The following is a 22,152-nucleotide window of genomic DNA, read 5'->3' on the forward strand; positions in this document are numbered from 1 at the left end:
ATTTAACTAAAAAAAAAAAAAACGAATAAAAAAAAGATTTTTTTTTTTTTCTCTAATTCAGAGGAAATAAATAAAAAGAATACAATTCACCCTCAAGCACTTCACACAGCGTAAATGAAGGTGAGTTTCAACCATTAGATCTGGAAAGTTTCTGAAAATTATCTTCCTGGAACTTTCATTTACCCTGGCCAGTTTTTGAGTGTTTCAACCATAAAGTTCAAAACAGGGCCAGACACTGAGCAGAAAACTCCAACCATCACAGCAGTGTTGACCATTGGATTCTCAGCTACTGAGTGTATGGGAGAAACGCCCGCATCACAAAAATAAAATCGTTAGATTTAAGCGATGAACTTAAATGATTCAGTTATAGCAACTACACTTTAAGCTAATTTAAATTCACAAATTCATACATACAAGCCTCAAACAATCGACTGACATAAACTGCATGGGTTAAAACTGCCTTGTGCAAAGTGCATTTGTTACAATAAACATCAATCTATTTATACCCCTGGCATGCGAACAGTAACACAGTTTCACACATTCTGTCTGGACTTACTCTGTCATAGTGTTTTTTCACAAGGCACCCAAAATGCTGTCACAAAAACAACTTAAAAGAAGAATGGGAAATTTCAGCGCTCACTTAGCAGCACAGACATTTGTTGAATAGTTGTGTTGTGAGAAATTTCCTGTAGATTTGAAATATTACGTGTTTTATACTGCAAGATCTTGTGGCACGAGGTTTTGTTACACCCTATTGTTTACCAGTAATGTCAGCCTAAAAAGTAGTTGGTAACTCTTGCCTAAATGTTTTTTCCATCTTTCACAATAATCCCTGGAAAGAAAGTTTCAAAATGTCCTGAGAAATTGACAGCCATGTGGCAGAGAATGGGAACACATTTCTAAATGGCAAAGCTGGTAGAGTAGAACACAAGACCAGCACCTTTTGAACTGAAACTCACTTCACAGATTTTTAATTATAACAGATTTTGAAAATCATGTCTAATGTATTTCCTCTTCACAATTGTGCACTTCTTTGCATTGGTGAATTAAATACCAATTAAATACATTTTACAAGTTTCTGGTTGTGACATAACAAAATGTTAAAAATGGTCATGTATATAGAGTTACTATTGCATAATTTTTGAGTTGAATAAACTGCAAAGTTTATTAATCTGATAAATGATCACATTGGTAGAGCAACAGGTTTTCTACAGCTCAAAAAGTTTTTTTCAGGAAAAAACATACGTTGTTCTTAAGCATTAAATAATGGCTAAATACATTTTACATCTACTTTGTGACTTTAATCTACTTGATCAAAAAACCTTTCCTTATGACAAGACTAAAAACTTTCTCCAGTGCCACTCATACAGTAGGTTCTTATCAAACTGAAGAAGCTTGACCATCTTAAATACTAATGAAAAGTTTAAAAAAGTCATTAAAAGAACACCGTTAGGACGTAGCTCTTCTAGTCCAGAAACTGAAAATTACTCAACGCTTCATCATTACTCAGAAATAATTTGGGACAAAGCACCTAAAAGGGGGAAAGACCATTGTGGCAGGAAATGCTCTATTATTGCATATTTTGAGGTAACCAATCAGGTCTCTCTCCAGAAGACAACACCTCCTTCTGTCACCTAAATATGAGAAATTGTTCCAAAGAAGACATTGTCATGATGATTCAGTTGTTGGTTACACTGCTTCTTATTCATCAAGGAAGTAAGTTCTTATAATTTGACAAATAGGTGTTGTCTTCATGTCTAACTGTTCATGTTCTCATTTACTCTATTTCCTTAGTCTCCACTCATGGCTTTTATTTAACATGTTGTGCTTTTTTTATATATATTATGCAGATATGCTGGTAACAGTGACCACAGTTCCTCTAGGTGACCCAGCAACCTTTACATGTTCATTTTCTGCTGAACAGCTGACCAATAATGAGCTTCACTGGTACAAACAGGGTGCAGGGAATACACTGACAATAATTGTGAAGCTGCGAAAGCATGCAGAACCTGCATATGGAGCAGGATTTTCTGCCTCAAGAGTGAATGCAACAAACAAAGAAGATGTTAGCAGTCTGACAATCATAAGAACAGTTCAAGAAGATGAAGGAATGTATCACTGCGCTATCATCGACTGGACAGAGAATATTTGGCATGGGATCTATTTGGTGTTGGAAGGTAATGTGAAATATCAACCACTTAAAGCTGGACTGTTTAAAATATATTCACAAACTATGTATCAATAATTTTTGATTAATAATAAAGCTTATGTAGTTGAACACTTTTTATTATTCTGATGCAAAGGCAAAGATTATGAACTGAAATATTGTCTAATAATTTTTAAAAAAGCTCCTATCAAGCTGTGAAGTCTAAAATTCAGTATATTATAATAAATTCAAATATCAATGTAGAGGAGTAAATCATTTATTCATATTCCTAAATATTATTGTTGTTAATATTTGACCTCTAAATAGTTTTGAGACTATACTCTTCACTATAAGGATTTTGAGAGAGAAAAAACTACACGAATGGTAAATTACCTGAATTCATACAATGCGTTTTTGGTCATACTGACCCTTCAAAGCACTTTACACTGAAGCCAGATTCAAATTATTCATGCACCAATATACAGATCAGCAGCCAAAATGGGATAAAATGCCTTGCCCAGGGGCACATCGACAATCATAGAATGGGTAGCTTCTATCAAACTGCAACTTTCAGATTGCAGGACAGCCATTCTTACCACTGAGCCAAAGTAACTCTAATTCAGTTTTCAAAAGGGAATGAAGAATACACATAAAGTACATTAAGAATATAATATACAACTAATATGTGACTGAGTAAATAAATGACATTACAGCAGTGTGATAAACATTTAATGTGTTTATATCTACTTACTGGAAATAATAGTTGCCCTAAGCTGTGATTAAACATACTTTCAACTGAGAGTCTATTTAGGAAAAAAAACTGTTCAGAAACGTGGTCATGTTTCTTAAACTCCTCTCATCTTTCAGGGGATAATAAAAAAAACATGTGAGATTACGTTTTTCAAGCCATTTCAGGCTCTTTAGAGGTATCCAGTGCTCCACATGTCAGTATAGCTCTGTGCGGTCAAAGGTGTATTTTCACCAAGTAAAACAAAAGGAAATCTAAGAAATATGTGACCTGCTGAGAGGTTTAAATAGATGAGTTTTTAATAGATTCTGATACCTCAAATAACAGCATCTGGAAACTCTCTTTTAAATAACTTTTTGCCTTCAGAGGGTTGTGATGCTGTCTTAACTGACATCATTAGATAACAAGCCAACATCTCAATAAACGTATGTTATATGTCAAAACTGCTAAAATTAACAAAATATTATGTTCTACACCCCAGGACACTCTGAAAGGATATTAAATTATCAAGTTGTCCAGGAGGGAAAAGTATCAGATCCAGTCCATGAAAGCAACTTGGCGACTCTACAATGTTCAGTGATCTCTGCCTTTAACCACAACATATGTCCAGAAGATATCATCGTGTTTTGGTCCAGATCCAAATCTGATAAATCTGATCCAGATGTCATCTACGCTGATGGAGAAAGACATGATGAATGTCAAAAGAAATCAGAGTTTCAGAGGAGATGTGTGTTCTCCAAGAACATCAGCAGGTCTGATGCTGGGACTTACTACAGTGCTGTGGCCTCATGTGGAGAGATTTACTTTGGAAATGGAACAAATCAGCAAGTTGGTATGATTATGTTTTTAGTATAGAAAATTAAACTGCTAATGCAGTTATTCATAATTTATAAATGTAAACAAGTATTTTTCAGAAACAGTTGCAAAGTCTATTTTGGTCTTTTCTTTATAGAACAAACACCAGACCCTGATCGTAATGCACTGGTGATAACAACAACATGTTTGATCATTTCTTTGATTGTGAATATTATTGTTATCTGCTATCGAAATCCAAGGGCAGTATGTAAGCAAATTGAAGGTATGTGTTATACATTGAATTTGTGTAGGTAAGATATTATTAAGATTAGTAAGATATTATTAATTCAAGTCAAGTTTATTTATACAGTAACATTCACCTGATATTGTTTTTATAGATAGGATAAAATCTATTAAACTGACATGTACACAAAAATATTGGTGTGTACTATAATACCAGTGATAATGTGATGCAACAATTGCGACTGCAATTGCACAGTGACAGACTATGTAGACTTACAGATAATGCCTTTGGAGTTTTTGTTTTAAATTGCATATTCTGAGCTCTTTCTGGTAGTGTTAGGACCTTCTCTTGCAGTGCATCAATCTTTTGACTGATTTCCTCTATTTTTACTCCGAGGTTGGACACTGCATCAAGTACTTTACATATTGATCTAGGAGAAAAAAAAAAGATTGGGTTAGCCCAAGTAAATACTCTTTGAGTTGAAACAAGCAGGCACATATTTACATATCCTACTAGTTTATTTATACAGAGCCGATTCACAACACATGTCATCTGAATAGGTTTTTACTTGATGGTCACTGTGATGAGGATTTTGAGGGTGGATTAGGATTAGGCTGATCCTGCCTGGTTTACAAAACCTGGATGTAATTATAATTATTTTTCCTTAACATTTCGTCGAGCTAAAATGGCTGAATTACAATAGCGGCATGTTCCGCTCGTCATATGTGGAAATATTTCAGCTCCTCAGACAGAAGCTTTGTGCAGTTTCACATGTGGGTACAACCACAGACATTCTCAAACTTTAAGAACAACCCAGAACACAGAAACAGGGGAAATGAGGGGATGTATGGAAGAGGGGGAGATGCTGCTAGACGGTGAGAGACTCATTTGGGGCTGCATGCAGGTATTAGCCGAGTACTATTCAACTATTAGCTAGGTGCCGAGAAAAACGCCTATCTGATTATGGCGGGAGGGAGGCACTTGTACTGTAAAACATGTACACAACCCGACATCAAGCCCCTAATTTCATCTAAAAGTGATAAAAACATGCTTACTTACGTCCATATTTCGTCTAATGTGAGACCGGTGTTGGTGGTGCTGCTACCAATGGCGCCTGCCCCGGGAGTAGTAATGCGGCGCCGATGACGGTCTTGCTTTGAAACTCTTGACTTTGGAGTCTCATTCGGCATCCGTCTCACAGTGTCCACATCACTATGTTCGGAATCTGATAGAATATATCTCCGTTTACGTACTAACATTGTTTCTTTGCTCTTCTCCGTTTGCTCTAGCTAGTTTTGTCTTGTCGTTTGCAATTGCCCTGACTATCCTCTGCGCATGCGCGAACACAATCTGTTCCCGCTCTGGAAGTTGAAAAGAAAATGCCAGAACAGTCTGAGTAAAACCAGTGGTGGAAACAAACAAAAAAGTAAAAATACAAGTAAAAAGTGCAAATTACAAAGTAAAAATACTTTATATTTTTAGATTTTGAAGCAAGTGTCTGTACTTTCTACTCCACTACATTTTAAGCTGGTAAAAAAAAATGCAGTGGAGTAAAAAATATATTGAGTTTAGATCTGGTTTAGTCCCGATTAGTCATGGTTTAGTCTTGGTTCTCCATAAAAATCTTGGTGTATTTTATTTGACTGTAGATACTTTTTAACTTTTATTTAGTAACTATGTCGCTCCTGTATCTGTACTTAAGTGTGAAATATGTCAAGCCTTTATAGGTTATAAGTTTGAGCCTACAATATCAAAATATAAAAATTTTCTGAACCTTTGACTTGGGAGTTTTCAAAAGCCACAATCTTTAAATCTATGTCCTTTGTCCTTTGTGTGTGACCTGCAAATGAAAACTAGCAGTTGTGCTATAATCTGGCCTATCTTCTGCTGCATCTGTTGCAGATGTCATTAATATGCATTGCCCCTAATAAATTAAATTAAAAATCTAAATTGTAAATTGAATTACTGACTTTAATTAATTTTTTATTATTGATATTGTAATTTCTTGAGTGCCACCGGTTTGTGCATATGAGTTGCATCACGTGAGGAGAGATTGGAAAGTCAAAAACAGTAAACCCAGTCCAATTTAAAATATAATAGCCCGTTAACAGACCAGTAACGTAAATGATATAAAACAAATGAAAAAAAACCTTGTTTTTTATTTCCAAATATGTTGTGGATATGATTGTTTTGTAATTTTAGCTCAACAATTTCATGTTAATGGCTGTTAATACACTCCATTTTTTTTCTTTTTTGTGATTCTAACAATGGGACTGCCACACTCTAACATGATGCTGGAAAATATCTATACATTATTACCTTCCCATAAGTCCACATTTTTAATAATTTATATATAAAAAGAAAAACAAAAAACAAACATTTGAATACTCAGATCCACAAAGATAATTTATAGATATATGTTTGGATACTTGACAGATCTAATGTTTTTAGATTTGTCAGGATATTACCTGTATATCTGACAGATCCATAAACCACTATCTTTCAAGATTTGAATCGTAAGGATCCGGTATTGATATTTTTCTGGATCTGTTTTAGATATTCCACATATGATGTTCAATGAACTCACCATGCTTGTAATTGTCTTTTTGTGGAGTTATTATCTTCCAATCACTGTATTTATGTCTATAGAAAACATTTTCAAGGTTTTAGGTAGAATAAACAAATGTTTAAGATTTTACAACACTCAGATTAACATAGATAATATATATGTATATGAATGGATCTTTCGCAGATCAGATCTGTCCTGATTTGTCAGGAAACTTACCGGATATCTGACAGATCCATATGTTGTTATCTTATTATATCTTCCCGGATTCCAACCCTTTTTGTCCAGTGAGATATTATTATTGTCACTATCCCTCACATGGAATAACTATACAATATATAACGTTTAGTTTGTATAGTTCAGTTATAAGTAAGTAGTTAAGAGTAAATTAAAGATATATGTGTCATATAAAACAAGAATATTTACCTATTGTGACTTCACAACTAAGTTTTAAATGAAATTTATACATCTGCTGGTTGTTATATGTTACATGATATTATTGATTTTCTTTATTATTAGGGACAGCAAGCCCCTCTTCACCTGCCTCACATGATAACACGACTGAACTAGGAAAATATGTTGTAAGTGAAGAAATTATCAAAATGATTTTCAAATAGATTTAATTAATACTATAACTTTATATAACAATCTGTTCTCTGTGAAGGCCAAAGATAACCAGGATCTAAACTATGCTGCACTGCATTTCTCTGGAGGAAAATGCACACGAAGGACAAAGATGAAATTGTTGGACTCTGAGAAAGATGTATTTTCAAGATGTATATATCAAGTTAAAGTCTGAATAGGAGAGTCTTTACGGGATCTTACAAAGCCACTGGCAATAAAATGTGAATAAACTTTATGTGTACTATTTTTACTTAGTAAGTGTTGTTTTATGCTGCTTCTCTCTTGTTCTCCAGTCATGGCTCCTATATTCACAGGTCAGTTGCTCTTAAACACCCTGAGATCCAGACTAAAAATTAGAGGCGACAGAGCCTTTTCTGTGGTGGCCCATAAGGTTTGGAACAACCTGCCTTTGAAAATCTGAGCCACTCAAACGATTGATCAATATAAATGTTTGTGAAAAGTAGTTTATGTCAAAGGCTTTCGATTCTAGCTAAGCAGGACATCTCTGTGATGGTGGCGCTACTTTTATTGATCATTTTGTTTGTTTTGTACGAGTTGTGGATCTTTCACCGTGTAAAGCAATTATGTCAACTATGGTTGTTTATAGATGTGCTGTAGAAATAAACTTTACTTATGGTAATTAGAACAAAATAATAATTACAATGAATATTCATGCATTGTTTCCAGATGTTTACTTTCTGTGTTATTTCCATCTTTTTAAAACTATCACTGTCTGATTTGTCCCACTGTAAATGGGACTAAATTTTTCTGTTTTAGGTCAGTTAAGTTTACCAACATTTATATTTGCTAAACGCCAGAATAAAGATTGAGAAAAGTTTTAAAAATTGTTTCCATTCTATTTCACTTTCTGCTAATTCAGATTTATACATACATTTCAATAAAGGTCATTTGTGCCAAAAAACATTATTTTAAAAAGGTGACATACTTTCTTTTAAACGTTTGGAATAGGTCTATGGGCTATACAACATATGTTAATTACATTTTTTGCACAAAACCATTATCAGATAATGAGATTTCACCTCCTCAGTTCCCCCTTGTTTGAGCTCCTTTCAAAATGAGCTGTTTTGGGCTCTGTCACTTCTAAGCAAATTGGCTGTATCTGACCACGCCCCCAACAAGCACTTCCTACACAAAATGGAACCAGGACCTATAAGACACAACAAAAAGTACTGAATTTTTCTTCAGTCTAAGTCTTTCTGCAAATCCTGACGTGTACTGATATGAGCTCTCGAAGCAGTCCATGTTGAAGTGATTCTGGGAAACTAGTACTGTCTTCAGCAATGTGACTGGAACATTGTCCTCAAAAATAAAATGAAGCCACAGATCTCTGCTATCTGACAGAGGGAGAATGTGCATGGACACATGTGGGTCTTTGCAGCCAACAACATAACATCTGCCTTTGAGGGTAGCCATTGTAAAGCGCGTGTAAGGTAAAAGCAGCCAGTGAGATGTGATCCTCTACTGAAAATCAAGTGGGTGGAGCTCCGTTTCAGTTGCTACACAGGGAGCAGTTCAGGTAACGTTGCCAGGTGCCTGTGTAATTGTGACATCACAATTACACAACTTTTGAAATCTGCATTAGAAAGAATAAAACATTATTTTATAGCCAAAAAAGAGCTGAATGTTTTTTGTGTGTTTAATGCTTTAAAAAACTGTCCAGAGACCCAAAGTTAAGTATAAAATAGATAAATAAAGTGAATTTTGAATAATATCTCCCCTTTAAAAAGTTTTAAGTGAGTCAGGTTGGTTGGCCACAATCTTTGAACACACCTTTTCGGCTCTACCCCAAATTTTTCAAAATTTTTGGAAAATCTATATTGCACCGTGGAATAGGTTCCACAGTGTTTTGCGAAGTGTACCAATCCACACTGCAGACTGTTTATACTTGCACATAATCATTTGAACAGACAAATCTGGCACCTTCAGGCATCGAAACAATGCACCCAAGGATGAAGCAGACTTGTATAGGTCCACAGTTCTTGGTAGATTTCTTTGAATATTCCCATATAATCACAGTTCTGCCTTAATATACTTCAAATGTTGTGAAATACTCTCTAAGAAACATACAAAGCAATGACATGTTATACATAAATCCTCCTTAATTCAGTCAAGCATATCTTAAATACTTTAAAACCTGGATGATGTTAAATTTTCAACAAATCCTTCTGGTTACAGAGCAGACGTATTTGAATAAAGTCCAACTGTAAAAAAAAATACATCATGTTTTATATTTAAGCCACCACACATCACAAAATGAAGGTGCAGCAATACATTTTCCTTGTAGATCTATTGTCCAACCTAATATTTTTGCCAGTCCAACTGTTGTATCTACAAGAAGGCAATGAAAATGGTGGTCTTCATTGAGAAGACAGCATGAATCAATAATGTTATTTCCACATTTCAGTTGATATATAAAGAAAATACAATGTAGCTTCAGAAATATTTATTGAGATGTTGTTCAAATTATTTTTGTTCTATAACCTTAGAATGATCACTGAGTTTTATTGAAGTGAAGTGAAAATTTGTGTTTTATTAATTGACACAATTTTTGTTCGATAAGATTTTTGCTCTCTGGGTATTAATGAAAACAATAACACAAATTATTTTTAGTTTTTTATTGATACAGTGCAAGTTTACAACTAATGTCATGTTTTGAGTGCCCTAAAAAGGTGCATTTTAGGACTATACAAAAACAAGAAAAATAAATCAAAGAGTAAAACGGACATCCAATATTTTAAAACATAACATTATAGAAGATAACAGTGATGTCATTCCCAGTCCCATGATTAAAGTAAAATAAGTTTCCTGAAAAAATGTGTTTGAAGTGAGGATGTGAGGAAGATGAGATAGGAGTGTGTTTTGTCCTTTGGTAAAGAGTTCCAGAGGTAGGAGGTCGAGTGACTGAAGACACTTGACCCTGTAGTGGAAGAGGAAGGGTTGGGTATCTAGGATGCGAAGAAGCTCAGTCTAAAGGGCAATGTTGTTTATGGTCTTGTAAGTGAAAAGTAAGACTTTATAAATAATTGGAATTTAATAGGATGTCAATGGATTTTCTGCAAGACAGGTGTAATATGACTGGTCAAGGCGGTCCAATACACAATTTGTCCAGCAGTTTCAAATTATAGATAGTCTGGTCAGGTAAACTAAAAAGAATGAAGTTGGAATAATCAAGATGAGATGTCAACCAGGGTGTGGGCCTGAATAGCGGTCCTGTTTAGTGTAAGAAATGGGCACAGATGTGCAATGTTATGTTAGTCCAAGTATGCTGAGCGAGTGACATTATTTATGTAGGACTGGGACTGCAGTCAATTAATTTGCATTTTATTGCAAGACATAAGTATTTGATCACCTAACAACCAGTAAGAATCCCGTCTTTAATTTGTATCATAGGTACTCTTCAACTATGAGTAACGGTATCTAAAACAAAAATCCAGAAAGTCACATTGTGTGATTTTTAAGTAATTTGCATTTTATTGTATAAGTATTTGATCACCAAACAACCAGTAAGAATCCTGGCTCTCACAGGCCTGTTAGTTCTTCTTTAAGAAGCCCTCCTGTTCTCCACTCATTACCTGTATTAACTGCACCTGTTTGAACTCGTTATCTGTATAAAAGACACTTGTCCACACACTCAATCAAACTCCAACCTCTCCACAATGACCAAGACTACTGAGTTGTGTAAGGACATCAGGGATAAAATAGTAGATGTGCACAAAGTTGGGATGGGCTACAGGAAAATAGCCAAACAGCTTGGTGAGAAGGAAACAACTGTTGGTGCAATTCTAATAAAATGGAAGAAGTTCAAGATGACGGTCAATCTCCCTCGGTCTGGGGCCATCATCTGATTTTAAGGCAATAATTATTATATATAAATATGTTAAAAAAATGTTTTCTCCAGATATTTAAATTCACATGTCAAGAATAAACTGGAATACAAAAGTACTTACAGAAAAATTTTGTTTCACATTTGTCATGATGTTTGAGTGTAGAAAAGGACCCAGGCACAGACGGGACCTTTGGATGAACATAATATTAATTTATTAAATTAAGACAAGAGAATTTACAGGGAGAGACAAGGAAAATAGGATGAAGAACACAGGAAGGAATAATCAGCATGAAGACGGGTAGTGAACTAAAATAGCAACACGAAGAGAAAATTAACAAGAGGGAATTGACAAACAGAGACATGAAAGAAACTCCAACTTAGACACTGACAGATCATCTTATACTATATTATAATTTAGTTTTAAAGCAACCTGATCCTACTGTAGTATTGTGACAGATTTATTTTGCTCAGAATGACATTTTGCTCAGAATGAAATCTTCATCTCAAGATCATAAGAACATTGAGTACCATACATTTCATTTGGAGAATGAGTTAGTGGGTCAGGAAATGCACTTTCAGAGTATATTTTGGGATAACCAATCAGATGCATTAAACATTTTGAATGCCACACCCCTTTTTTCATTTAAATATCATCAAGTCGCTGTTGCCAAATGAAGACAGTGTGAAGATGATTCTCTGTTGGCTAACACTGCTCCTTTTTCATCAGGGATGTAAGTTCTACTTAAACAGCTAGTTTGCTTGATGTTTTATCAATTACAATCATATTTATGCCTTAATTGTTTTTACACTGCATTGTATTTTTCCATTACATTTCAAAATGTTTTATTTAGGCTCACTGGTTCCAGTGATCACAGTTCATCTCGGTGAACCTGCAACAATTTTGAGAACAACTAAAGAAGACGAGGGAATGTATCACTGTGCAGTCCTCGACTGGAATGAGAATACCTGGATAGGGACCTATTTGTCAATAAAAGGTATTCTTTTTATTCTATCTTTTAAAACACTCAGTTAGGCAGCTGGTATGTTTAAATTTAATCTTTTACCAAAACATTTCTTCTGACTGAAAGCAATATTAAAAAATGTTTGTGCGGCTCAACCAGAATTAAATACCCGTGGAAACACCTAAAAAAACTGTTCAGAATTTTTTTTTAAAAGCCTTGATTATTTAGAAGAGTATAATTAATTTTCAATATGCTGTTTTTTAATGAGATGTATACAAAAATAGTTTTTTTTCGCAATTAATAGTACTTTTACATAATCTTATATTTTTTTTAGATACTAATTTCCCTTCCTATTAAACATTTAATTTATTAAAGAAAAAAAAGTAACAATATTTGGTAATGTTAATTAGCAATTGAAAGCAAAACTAACTCAAATCATTGAGTAAAATATAAAAGTACTGTACATTACATAAACAGTATAAATCTAGCATATATGCTGCGTAGTCTCTTCAAACACACTGGAAGTACTAAAAGATTTCACTATTTTAAGTATTATCCCGCATGTTTCCAAATTTGTTTTGTACTTTGCAGGAAACAATGAGAGAACAGTAAACTACACTGTTGTGCAGAGGTCAAGAGGAGCAAATACAGCCGATTTGGGAGATTCTGCAACTCTGGAGTGTTCAATTCTGTCTGATTCCAACTACAAGACTTGTCCAGGAGACGTCAGTGTATTCTGGTTCCGAGCCAGGTCACATAAATCTCACCCTGAAATTATTGTCATGGATGAAATCCCTGATGGAGACTGTACGGCGAAACATGACAGAAAATGTGTTTATAGCTTCTTTAGGAATGTCAGCATATCTGAGTTTGGGAAGTACTACTGTGCGATAGCCTCGTGTGGAGAGATACTATTTGGAAACGGGACTACTCTTGAAGTCGGTAGGATTTATGTTTCTGTACATAAGTTGTTTTAATGATGATTGAGTGCATGTCTTAAAACTGATTTTTTTTTTGTTTGTTTTCTAGAGAAATCACCAGACTCTACATCTATCACTCTGGTGACTGTAATAATCTGCTTGATCATTTCTGTCATTTTACATATTGCAATCATCTGTCTCCAAACCTTTAAAAAAGCCAAAAAACAGAATAAAGGTAAGGGTTATACAACGGATACAATGTTTGTATTTGTATTTTAAAGTAACTACTGTTGAGAAATGTCTGTTCTGTTTATACCTTTTTTAACTTTAATGAGTTTATTTAAAAAATATTTGTTGAAGAAAGTTTACAGAGATTTCATTTTTAAAAGTAGAAAAAAAAAAAATCAGTCAGCTATGTGTTCTTATCCAAAAATAAATTATTTGTGTTATTTGTATTTTAGGCAAAAAACCAACACATGATCATTTCCAAGAGGATAACATTGTGCGTACTCATATCCATTGAATAAAATGTTTATTTGCATGTTTCAAGTGCAAAACTCTACTTTATTTGTGCCATTTCATTGTTTTTGTGCAGGATGAAGATGAAAATGGTCTGAACTATGCAGCATTGCATTTCCCAGGAGGAAAAGCAGTTAAAGGAAAGAAAAACAAACTGGATGAAAGTGTATACTCACAAGTTAATTTTTAAACAGGATTTCTTGTCTTTATACAAGGCTTTTTTACTAAAGTTGTGAGTACAATTTCAACCTAAGGAACTACTGTCTTCATGTTTTTAATTCATGTTTACCATAGTGTGAATGTACCCGGTTGCCCTTTTATCTCTTAGAAAATAAATCAAAAGGATAGTTTTTTTTTTTTCAACAGTGTAATTAAGAAATATGTTTTATAATGGTTTTTTAGTACATATATTAAAATAAAAATGCTTAAATGCTTTTTGAGACTTTGTGTCAACAGTCACAAATCAGAAGGTAATATTTTGGAGCTCCTGAAATACATGACAGATTTTAGTCACTGTAGCAAGAGAAGTTCTTTTTATGTAGCACATTTTAGCAACCGGACAATTCAAGGAGCTTTACATGATGATGAATAATGAAAAAAAAGTGTACAAAGAAAATTATGTTAAACAGCCAAATTTGTCTTGTTCTTCAAAAGTTGTAGACTTGCAAAAAAGTATGAAGTGACAAATATAAAAACTAAAAAAAAAAAAGAATCAGGACTGGATCAGGGCAAAAAACTCAGGGTAGGTAACGAGGTGTTAATGGAAGGAACCACTCGAGAACAATGGAAACCAGAGAGCTTATAAACTGAGAGAAGTGAAGTAAGAACCAATGAGCTGGGAGATGAGGTAATCAGAAGTGAATGTGGCACAGGTGTGGACCAGGGCTGGAGGGAGACAGAACAAGTGACAATTTAACACAAATGAGCAAGGTGCAGCATGATACTCCCATCCATGTGTTTCACATGTGGTATGGTGTTTCCAGGCTTTGAAAGCTTCCCTCTTTTCTTCCAATTCTAGCAATGGTCATTATTGCCAAATACTTTAATTTTAGTTTTTCATACCACCAAACACATCGCTAAAAACAACCTTTTCTGTCCCTGTGTGCATTTGAAAAATATGATCTAGTTTTTGTTTATGTTGCTTTTGGAGTAATGGCTTCTTCCTTGCTAAGTTGCCTTTCAGCCTATGTCTGCACAGGGCAAAATATGCTATGGATAATGATTTGTTTTCAATCTTCCAAGATCTCACACAAGGAGGCCATGCATTTGAAATATCTTGCTTAAAATACAAGTGCACATCCAAAATATTGTCATCTGCGCTTTCCCAAATTGTTCAAATGTCATGATTGTGGTGTACTGCAGGACTGCAGGTGAAGAGCAAACATAAGTTTTGTTCAGTACTGTAATGATAATATGAAGGAAATTACAGGATGGACTTGAACACGAGCAGAAACATTAAGCATAGGAACTGGACCGGGCAATGGGAAAACGGAACAAACCAGCAAGGAACAAATAGATTGAGACAGCCTAAATACTGAGGCAGAGTGGAGAAATCACAAGCAAAGCAAGCGGGATAATCAGAGGCAATAAAAAGCAGCTGAGGCAGAGAAGGCAAACCAAATCTGGTATCAGCCTCCCATTCCTTACTGTAAACTCGTTTTTGTATTTTTCTCTCTTTGACATGGTGCTGTCTCTCAACATCAAGTCAAAGCTTAACAGGACAAGGTCTTCAGGCCAAAGCATCTCAGTTTAGCGTAGTTGAACTCTATATAGCATTTGGGCCATTTGCAATTGACATTGACCAATATAATTTCAAAGGGACACTTGATTAACCAATGACTATCACTGATTTATGATATCAATTTGACATTCTCCACATTTCAAAATAAATTAAGTGATATGAATGCAAGGACAAAACATTTTATTGAATGTTTTTACTTTTCTTCAAAATGATAACTAACTGGATAGTTTTTCAAATAATATTTTCTAAAACCCCGTCAAATTCCGTAAAAACCAACCCACCTTTCAGCAACCCAAAGTAATTTTTATTAGCCCAACATGTTCAAAAGAAGCCCAATAGGGGAGAAACCAACCCTTTCAGAACACTGTCCATAGTTTGTTTGTATTCTTGCAGACCGACTTTGTAGAGTTGCCGAAAAACCATTCCAGCCAATAGAACTGTGATGTTCCTACTTTCTTTGGGATGTGCTCGTTTTACAACATAGTTCACGCCTGAAGAGAGTAACTGCTTTGTGCTGTGGACTGTTTCCTGCCAGCAGTTATGCACGTTTTAGTAAAAGCATGTTTTACAAGAACAAATACTTCTGACATGTACACTTGACAAAAACATTAATATCCACATTCATAATAGAAATAATAATAATAGTATTTGTTTTGTTATAGAAGTTTTTGGCACCTGCTTTGAAGGGGCAAGTAGTTCTTCGCTCCTGATTACCTACTCAAGAATTGGTTTATAAATCCTCACCTTGTGAACACACATTCAAGACATAGACTCAAGCCATAGACTCTGTTCATGTCCTTATTCTTTGATAGCCACTGTGTTGTGCATAGAGGTAAAACATAACATCACTCAGGTTTGGCTGTTTTTATGGCTGTCATGTGCTGGCTTTCTTCTTTTCATGCTGAATGACTCATACAAGCTGCAAAGGGAAAGGGGATAGGGGGCAGCATGAAAGCTGTTGCTGCCGCTGGTATGAAAGTGTGTGTGTGCATATATATATATATATATATATATATATATATATATACACACACACACACACACACACACACACACACACACACACACACAAACACACACATACATACAGGGGTTGGACAATGAAGCTGAAACACCTGTCATTTTAGTGTGGGAGGTTTGATGGCTAAATTGGACCAGCCTGGTAGCCAGTCTTCATTGATTGCACATTGCACCAGTAAGAGCAGAGTGTGAAGGTTCAATTAGCAGGGTAAGAGCACAGTTTTGCTCAAAATATTGAAATGCACACAACATTATGGGTGACATACGAGAGTTCAAAATTGTTGGTGCAGGACAAATTGTTGGTGCACGTCTTGCTGGCGCATCTGTGACCAAGACAGCAAGTCTTTGTGATGTATCAAGAGCCACGATATCCAGGGTAATGTCAGCATACCACCAAGAAGGACGAACCACATCCAACAGGATTAACTGCGGACGCAAGAGGAAACTGTCTGAAAGGGATGTTCGGGTGCTAACCCGGATTGTATCCAAAAAACATGAAACCATGGCTGCCCAAATCACGGCAGAATTAAATGTGCACCTCAACTCTCCTGTTTCCACCAGAACTGTCCGTCGGGAGCTCCACAGGGTCAATATACATGGCCGGGCTGCTATAGCCAAACTTTTGGTCACTCATGCCAATCCCAAACGTCAGTTTCAATGATGCAAGGATTGCAAATCTTGGGCTGTGGACAATGTGAAACATGTATTGTTCTCTGATGAGTCCACCTTTACTGTCATCATTTATTTTTCTACAGGACAATGACCCCAAACACACCTCCAGGTTGTGTAAGGGCTATTTGACCAAGAAGGAGAGTGATGGGGTGCTGCGCCAGATGACCTGGCCTCCACAGTCACCGGACCTGAACCCAATCAAGATGGTTTGGGGTGAGCTGGACCGCAGAGTGAAGGCAAAAGGGCCAACAAGTGCTAAGCATCTCTGGGAACTCCTTCAAGACTGTTGGAAAACCATTTCAGATGTCTACCTCTTGAAGCTCATCAACAGAATGCCAAGAGTGTGCGGAGCAGTAATCAAAACAAAAGGTGGCTACTTTGAAGAACCTAGAATATAAGACATATTTTCAGTTGTTTCACACTTTTTTGTTCAGTATATAATTCCACATGTGTTAATTCATAGTTTTGACTCCTTCAGTGTGAAGCTACAATATTCATAATCATAAAGACAACTCTTTGAATGAGAAGTTGTGTCCAAACTGTGTATATATATATATGTATATTACTACTACTACTATTTATACTATTTTAATAGCACAACCTGAAATTTTCAAACTGTCTATCTTTAAGGGATTTAAGCGACAATTAGTTTAATAAGTGCTTCATTATTGCAGTAGCCTTGGTATATTTTAAAAAGGTCAAATTGAAGATGCAAAATGTGAGACATCTTATCTCAACTGTTTATCTCAGTCTCCTTTTTCTCCCCTAGAGACAGACAGCTGCAACTCATGCTTTGTCCTTTTCCAAATAAAAAGCAATAAAACCAATATTAAATAGAGAAGGACACACTTATTGAAATAAAAATCTGATTCCGGGTGCAGCACTGATGGTGTAGGGGTTAAGCCTGCGACCATATACAAAGGCTACAGTCCTCGAAGCAGCTGTCCGGACCCCATTCGGCGACCATTGCCGAATGTCTCCCCCTCTCTCTACCCCTCTTTCCTGTCTATCTACTGTCAAAAATAATAAAAGCCACAAGTGCCGAAAAAATATCTTAAAAAAAAAAAATCTAATTTTGGATTGTCACACTGGGTAAGTCGCTAGTTTATTACAGGGTTTATGTATGTAGAGAGGCCGCTGGGATTCACACCCAGGATCTTGCAGTAAGGCAACAATGCAACAAACTGTGCCACTATGGAGCTTAACATTCATTCATTCCATTGCAATGCAGATGACACCAAGCTCGGCCTGTCAGCCCAACCCACCTCCTAACTTCCTCCCAGATAGCCTAGAGAAAATCATATCCTGGTCCATACATACCTTTCTCAAAGTTAAAAACCTGAGGTTTTTCTCAGCAGCACCAAATCCACCTTTTCAAAATGGGCAATTTATCTGTTTCTTTTTGCGGGGTTAAAGCTATTGGTGTCGTCCTTGACTGCAGTCCCAGTCCTACATAAATAATGTCACTTGCTCAGCATACTTGGGCTAACATAACATAGCACATCTGTGCCCATTTCTTACACTAAATAGGACCACTGTTCAGGCCCACACCCTAGTGACATCTCATTTTGATTATTCTAACTTCCTTCTTTTTAGTTTACCTGACCAGACTATCTATAATTTGAAACTGCTGGCCAAATTGTATATTGGAACCCCTTGACCAGTCATATTACACCTGTCCTGCGGAAACTCCATTGCCATCCTATTAAATTCCAATAATTTATAAAGTCTTACTTTTCACTTACAAGACCATAAACAACATTGCCCTTTAGACTGGGCTTCTTCACACCCTAGATACCCAACCCTTCCTCTTCCACTACAGGGTCAAGAGTCTTCAGTCACTCGACCTCCTACCTCTGGAACTCTTTACCAAAGGACAAAACACACTCCTATCTCATCTTCCTCAAATCCCCACTTCAAACTAATTTTTTCAGGCAACCTCTTTTACTTTAATCATTGGACTGGGAATGACATCACTGTTATCTTCTATGATGTTATGTTTTATAGTATTGGATGTTCGTTTTACTCTTTATTTGTTTCTTTTTCTTGTTTTTGTATAGTCCTAAAATGCACCTTTTTAGGGCACTCAAAACATGACATTAGTTGTAAACTTGCACTGTATCAATAAAAAACTAAAAATAATTTGTGTTATTGTTTCATACCCAGAGAGCAAAAATCCTATTGAACAAAAATGGTGTCAATTAATAAAACACAGCTCTTCACTTCAAAAGGTCATGTGAAAAGATGAGTACAGTAAAACTCAGTGATCATTCTAAGGTTATAGAACAAAAATAATTTGAACAACATCTCAATAAATATTTCTGAAGCTACATTGTCTTTTCTTTATATATCAATTGAAGTGTGTAATAACCTTTTTGATTCATGTTGTCATGGAGTTTAGACGAAAATTCAGAATGAAAGACTCACCTTCACCGCCTCCACCTTCCAATGACTCTTCTGTGCGTCTCCCGGCCTTCCAATCAGCATCCTGTCCACCTGATTCACCATCCAATCACCTTCCGACGCCTTGCTTTTAAAGGACCTTCAGCAGTGTTCATCCTCGCTTGTCAGCTGAGCTCATCAGCTGTTATGATATCCGACTACGAGTCTGACGCTTTTTTTGGTCCCGCTTATCTCCCCGATACGGGTCCTCGCCCTCATTCTTCTACTTCAACTCACAGGAGTCTCCGTTTGGCCTTGTGCCATGTTCCTTCTTCTCCTACCTCGCAACTCCAAGAGGCCGGTATCTGCCCAGGTTCCGACTTGGACGCCACTCAGCTGGCTCAGCTTGTCGCCGAGGTCGCTCAACCTCCTTGTCGGTTCCTGCTGCCACTCCTGGTCCGCTCTCCCTGGTAGCCGGTCCTTCCGCTTTCATCACGCCTCGCTTCGTCCTCTTCTTCCCAAATGATACCTCCAGCTTTCTTCGTTTCCTTTAACGCTCTTCAGGGCTCGATCTCCTCGCTCATTCAGCATCTCCAAAGCTTCTCCTCCATTGCTGCCACGTCAGTGCTGTCTGCCTGTGCTGTTCTTCCGGGCTGTTCCTCAGCCCCACTATTCACTCTGGCCGAAGCCCGGCTCGGTTCATCTCTAGGTGAGATGTATTTTTCCTTTTCTTCGTATTGTTCCCTTTGTTTTAGCTGCTTGGGCGACAGTTCTCTCTCATTTCTCACATACAGGCAGATCTTATGTTCCTAAGCACGCCAACGTGTCACCCCAGCTGCGCTCCAAGATTCTGCAATACATACCTGGTTTCCCTGATAATGCAGTCCCCAGAAGTCGATCATAAAATCGCTTAATCTGAAGGCTTTGCAGCTATTTTTAAATCTGCCGATCCTCGCCTGTCCAAGGATTTTTATTTTGGCGAGTTTGTAGCTGCTTTCAGCATTTACAGGGACGCTATTTGCTCTGTTTACCCTGACCGCCGAGTGGAGCTCGACGGTCATCACAGACCTTCATCTCTCTTACGGCCGCACCCTCTTCTACCAGTATTATAAAACCTTCGCCTCCAAAGCTGCTTCCACTCTCGCTCAATCTGGTATTTGCCTAGATTGGTCCATCCTCGACACTGAAATACTTATCATGCTCACTCAGGCTGCCGCCTGTTTCTCCTGTGGCATGCTTGGTCATCAGAGCTCCCTCTGCCCTTCTCTTCCCTTCTCCTCCAATGCCCCCTCCCGCCCTCAATCGCTCCTCTCGTCCGGCCCCCATACCCTGGATCGCCAAGGAAGGAAGATTTAGGTAATTAACAACTGTTCTATATGCAATAATTTTAATGAAGGTGTTTGCTCATTCGCTCCATGTAATCTTCTTCATATTTGCAGTTTCTGCAGGGACGCTCATCCCAAATTCATCTGTCCTCGTTGCTCATCTCTTCCCAGACCTCCATCAGGGTTTCAAAAATTGATTTCCCGTTATCTTTCGACCCCTGTTAATTGGCCCTCCTCTTACAATCCCACCCAGATCGCTCGTTCACTGATTTCCTCACCTCTGGCCTCTCTCAAGGTTTTTTCATAGGTGTTCCCCCCTCTTTCACTCCTACTCTGGTCTGCCATAACCTTCAATGATCTTTGCTTGAACCTGAAATCGTGGCTCAACGTCTTCTTAAAGAAACATCTAAAGGCTACATGATGGGCCCATTTAAATCCCCCCCATTTTCATCTTTTTGTGTTAGCCCTTTGGGAATTGCCACCCAAAAATGTTCGGGAAAGAAACGCCTAATTTTTGATCTCTCAGCTCCTCATTCCGGCCCGCAGTCTAGCATTAATTCTATCATCCCTAAGCCCCCTTTCTCCCTCTGTTATGCTACAGTTGATCATGACATCGCACTTATTAAGGCTGTGGGGTGCGGTGCTTGGCTTGCTAAAGCTGACATTACAGACGCCTTTAAAATCATGCCGGTTCATCCCTCACAATGGCATCTGTTATGCATTAAATGGGATCGCCGTTTTTATTTCACGGTCAGGCTTACCTTCGGTTGCAGGAGTAGTCCATCTCTGTTTAACAAGCTATCCGAAGCTCTCTGCTGGATCCTCCTTAATATAGTTAGGATCCCCTCCATCCTTCACCTCTTAGACGACTTCCTTGTCATCGACACCCTCTCATCCTCCCCTGGCCCCTCTCTCCCTCGACTGGTTAAGTTATTCCAGCAGGTTGGCATTCCTCTGTCCGCTGAGAAGACGTTGGGCCTGGCAAAAAAGCTCGGGTTCCTCTGTATTCTGCTGGATTCGGAAGCCATGATAGCCTCTTTGCCCGAGGATAAGATGTCCCGCATTCGGGAAGTCTCTCAGTATCATGTTTCCTCCATTGTCGTTTCCAAGCGGCAACTTCTGTCTCTCTTAGGCCACCTTAATTTCGCTATGTGCATTATTCCCCAGGGCCGTTCATTTGTCTCCCGTTTGCTAGACCTCCTCAGACCCATGTGTGATAACTCAACGACAGTAGAAGCATTAAACAAAGGCCACTCTGCTTCAAAGTCCATAATGCCCTACCTTCGCCGTATTACATGGCAAAGTCTTAAATAATTTCATCATCTCCGCCCGCCATGTTCCTGGTCATTCTAATGCAGCCGCTGACGCTTTATCCCACTCCAAATTGCAGGTTTTTCACAGGCTCCGCCAATCAGCCAGCCTGCATCCCACGTCCATTCCTTCTCTTCATGACCTGAAGCTGGATTAAATCCATCACTCCATTCACTCCTCCAATCTGCTCAATTTCATTGTATGTCCGGTTTAGCCCCTTCCACTCTCAAATCATATTCATTCTCTTGGCAAACCTTCACTAAATTCTGTTTAGCATATAACACGCTCCTCTACCCAGTCCGCATTCCCACTGTTTTAGCTTTCCTAACC

The 22,152-nt window shown here is 37.3% G+C and overlaps 2 protein-coding genes across 3 annotated transcripts; both read left to right on the plus strand.

The window, feature by feature from the left end:
* Positions 1 to 1,690: 1,690 nt before the first annotated feature.
* LOC124860805 lies at positions 1,691 to 7,894 on the plus strand. Its single transcript, XM_047354377.1, has 6 exons — positions 1,691 to 1,716; positions 1,851 to 2,177; positions 3,376 to 3,726; positions 3,847 to 3,972; positions 7,019 to 7,080; positions 7,164 to 7,894. The coding sequence occupies exons 2-6, from the start codon at positions 1,853 to 1,855 to the stop codon at positions 7,296 to 7,298; spliced, it is 999 nt and encodes a 332-aa protein (XP_047210333.1). The 5' UTR covers positions 1,691 to 1,716; positions 1,851 to 1,852; the 3' UTR covers positions 7,299 to 7,894.
* A 3,755-nt stretch (positions 7,895 to 11,649) lies between these two features.
* Positions 11,650 to 13,806, plus strand: LOC124860941. 2 transcript variants are annotated; one of them, XM_047354555.1, is made up of 7 exons: positions 11,650 to 11,701; positions 11,822 to 11,965; positions 12,524 to 12,683; positions 12,774 to 12,874; positions 12,962 to 13,087; positions 13,314 to 13,354; positions 13,448 to 13,806. In XM_047354555.1, the coding sequence occupies exons 1-7, from the start codon at positions 11,659 to 11,661 to the stop codon at positions 13,559 to 13,561; spliced, it is 729 nt and encodes a 242-aa protein (XP_047210511.1). In that variant the 5' UTR covers positions 11,650 to 11,658; the 3' UTR covers positions 13,562 to 13,806. The 2 variants fall into 2 exon arrangements, with proteins under 2 accessions (XP_047210511.1, XP_047210510.1); XM_047354554.1 differs by having other exon boundaries at positions 12,524 to 12,874.
* Positions 13,807 to 22,152: the final 8,346 nt, after the last annotated feature.

This window comes from Girardinichthys multiradiatus, chromosome 23, assembly GCF_021462225.1.
Source record: "Girardinichthys multiradiatus isolate DD_20200921_A chromosome 23, DD_fGirMul_XY1, whole genome shotgun sequence".
NCBI lineage: Eukaryota > Metazoa > Chordata > Actinopteri > Cyprinodontiformes > Goodeidae > Girardinichthys > Girardinichthys multiradiatus.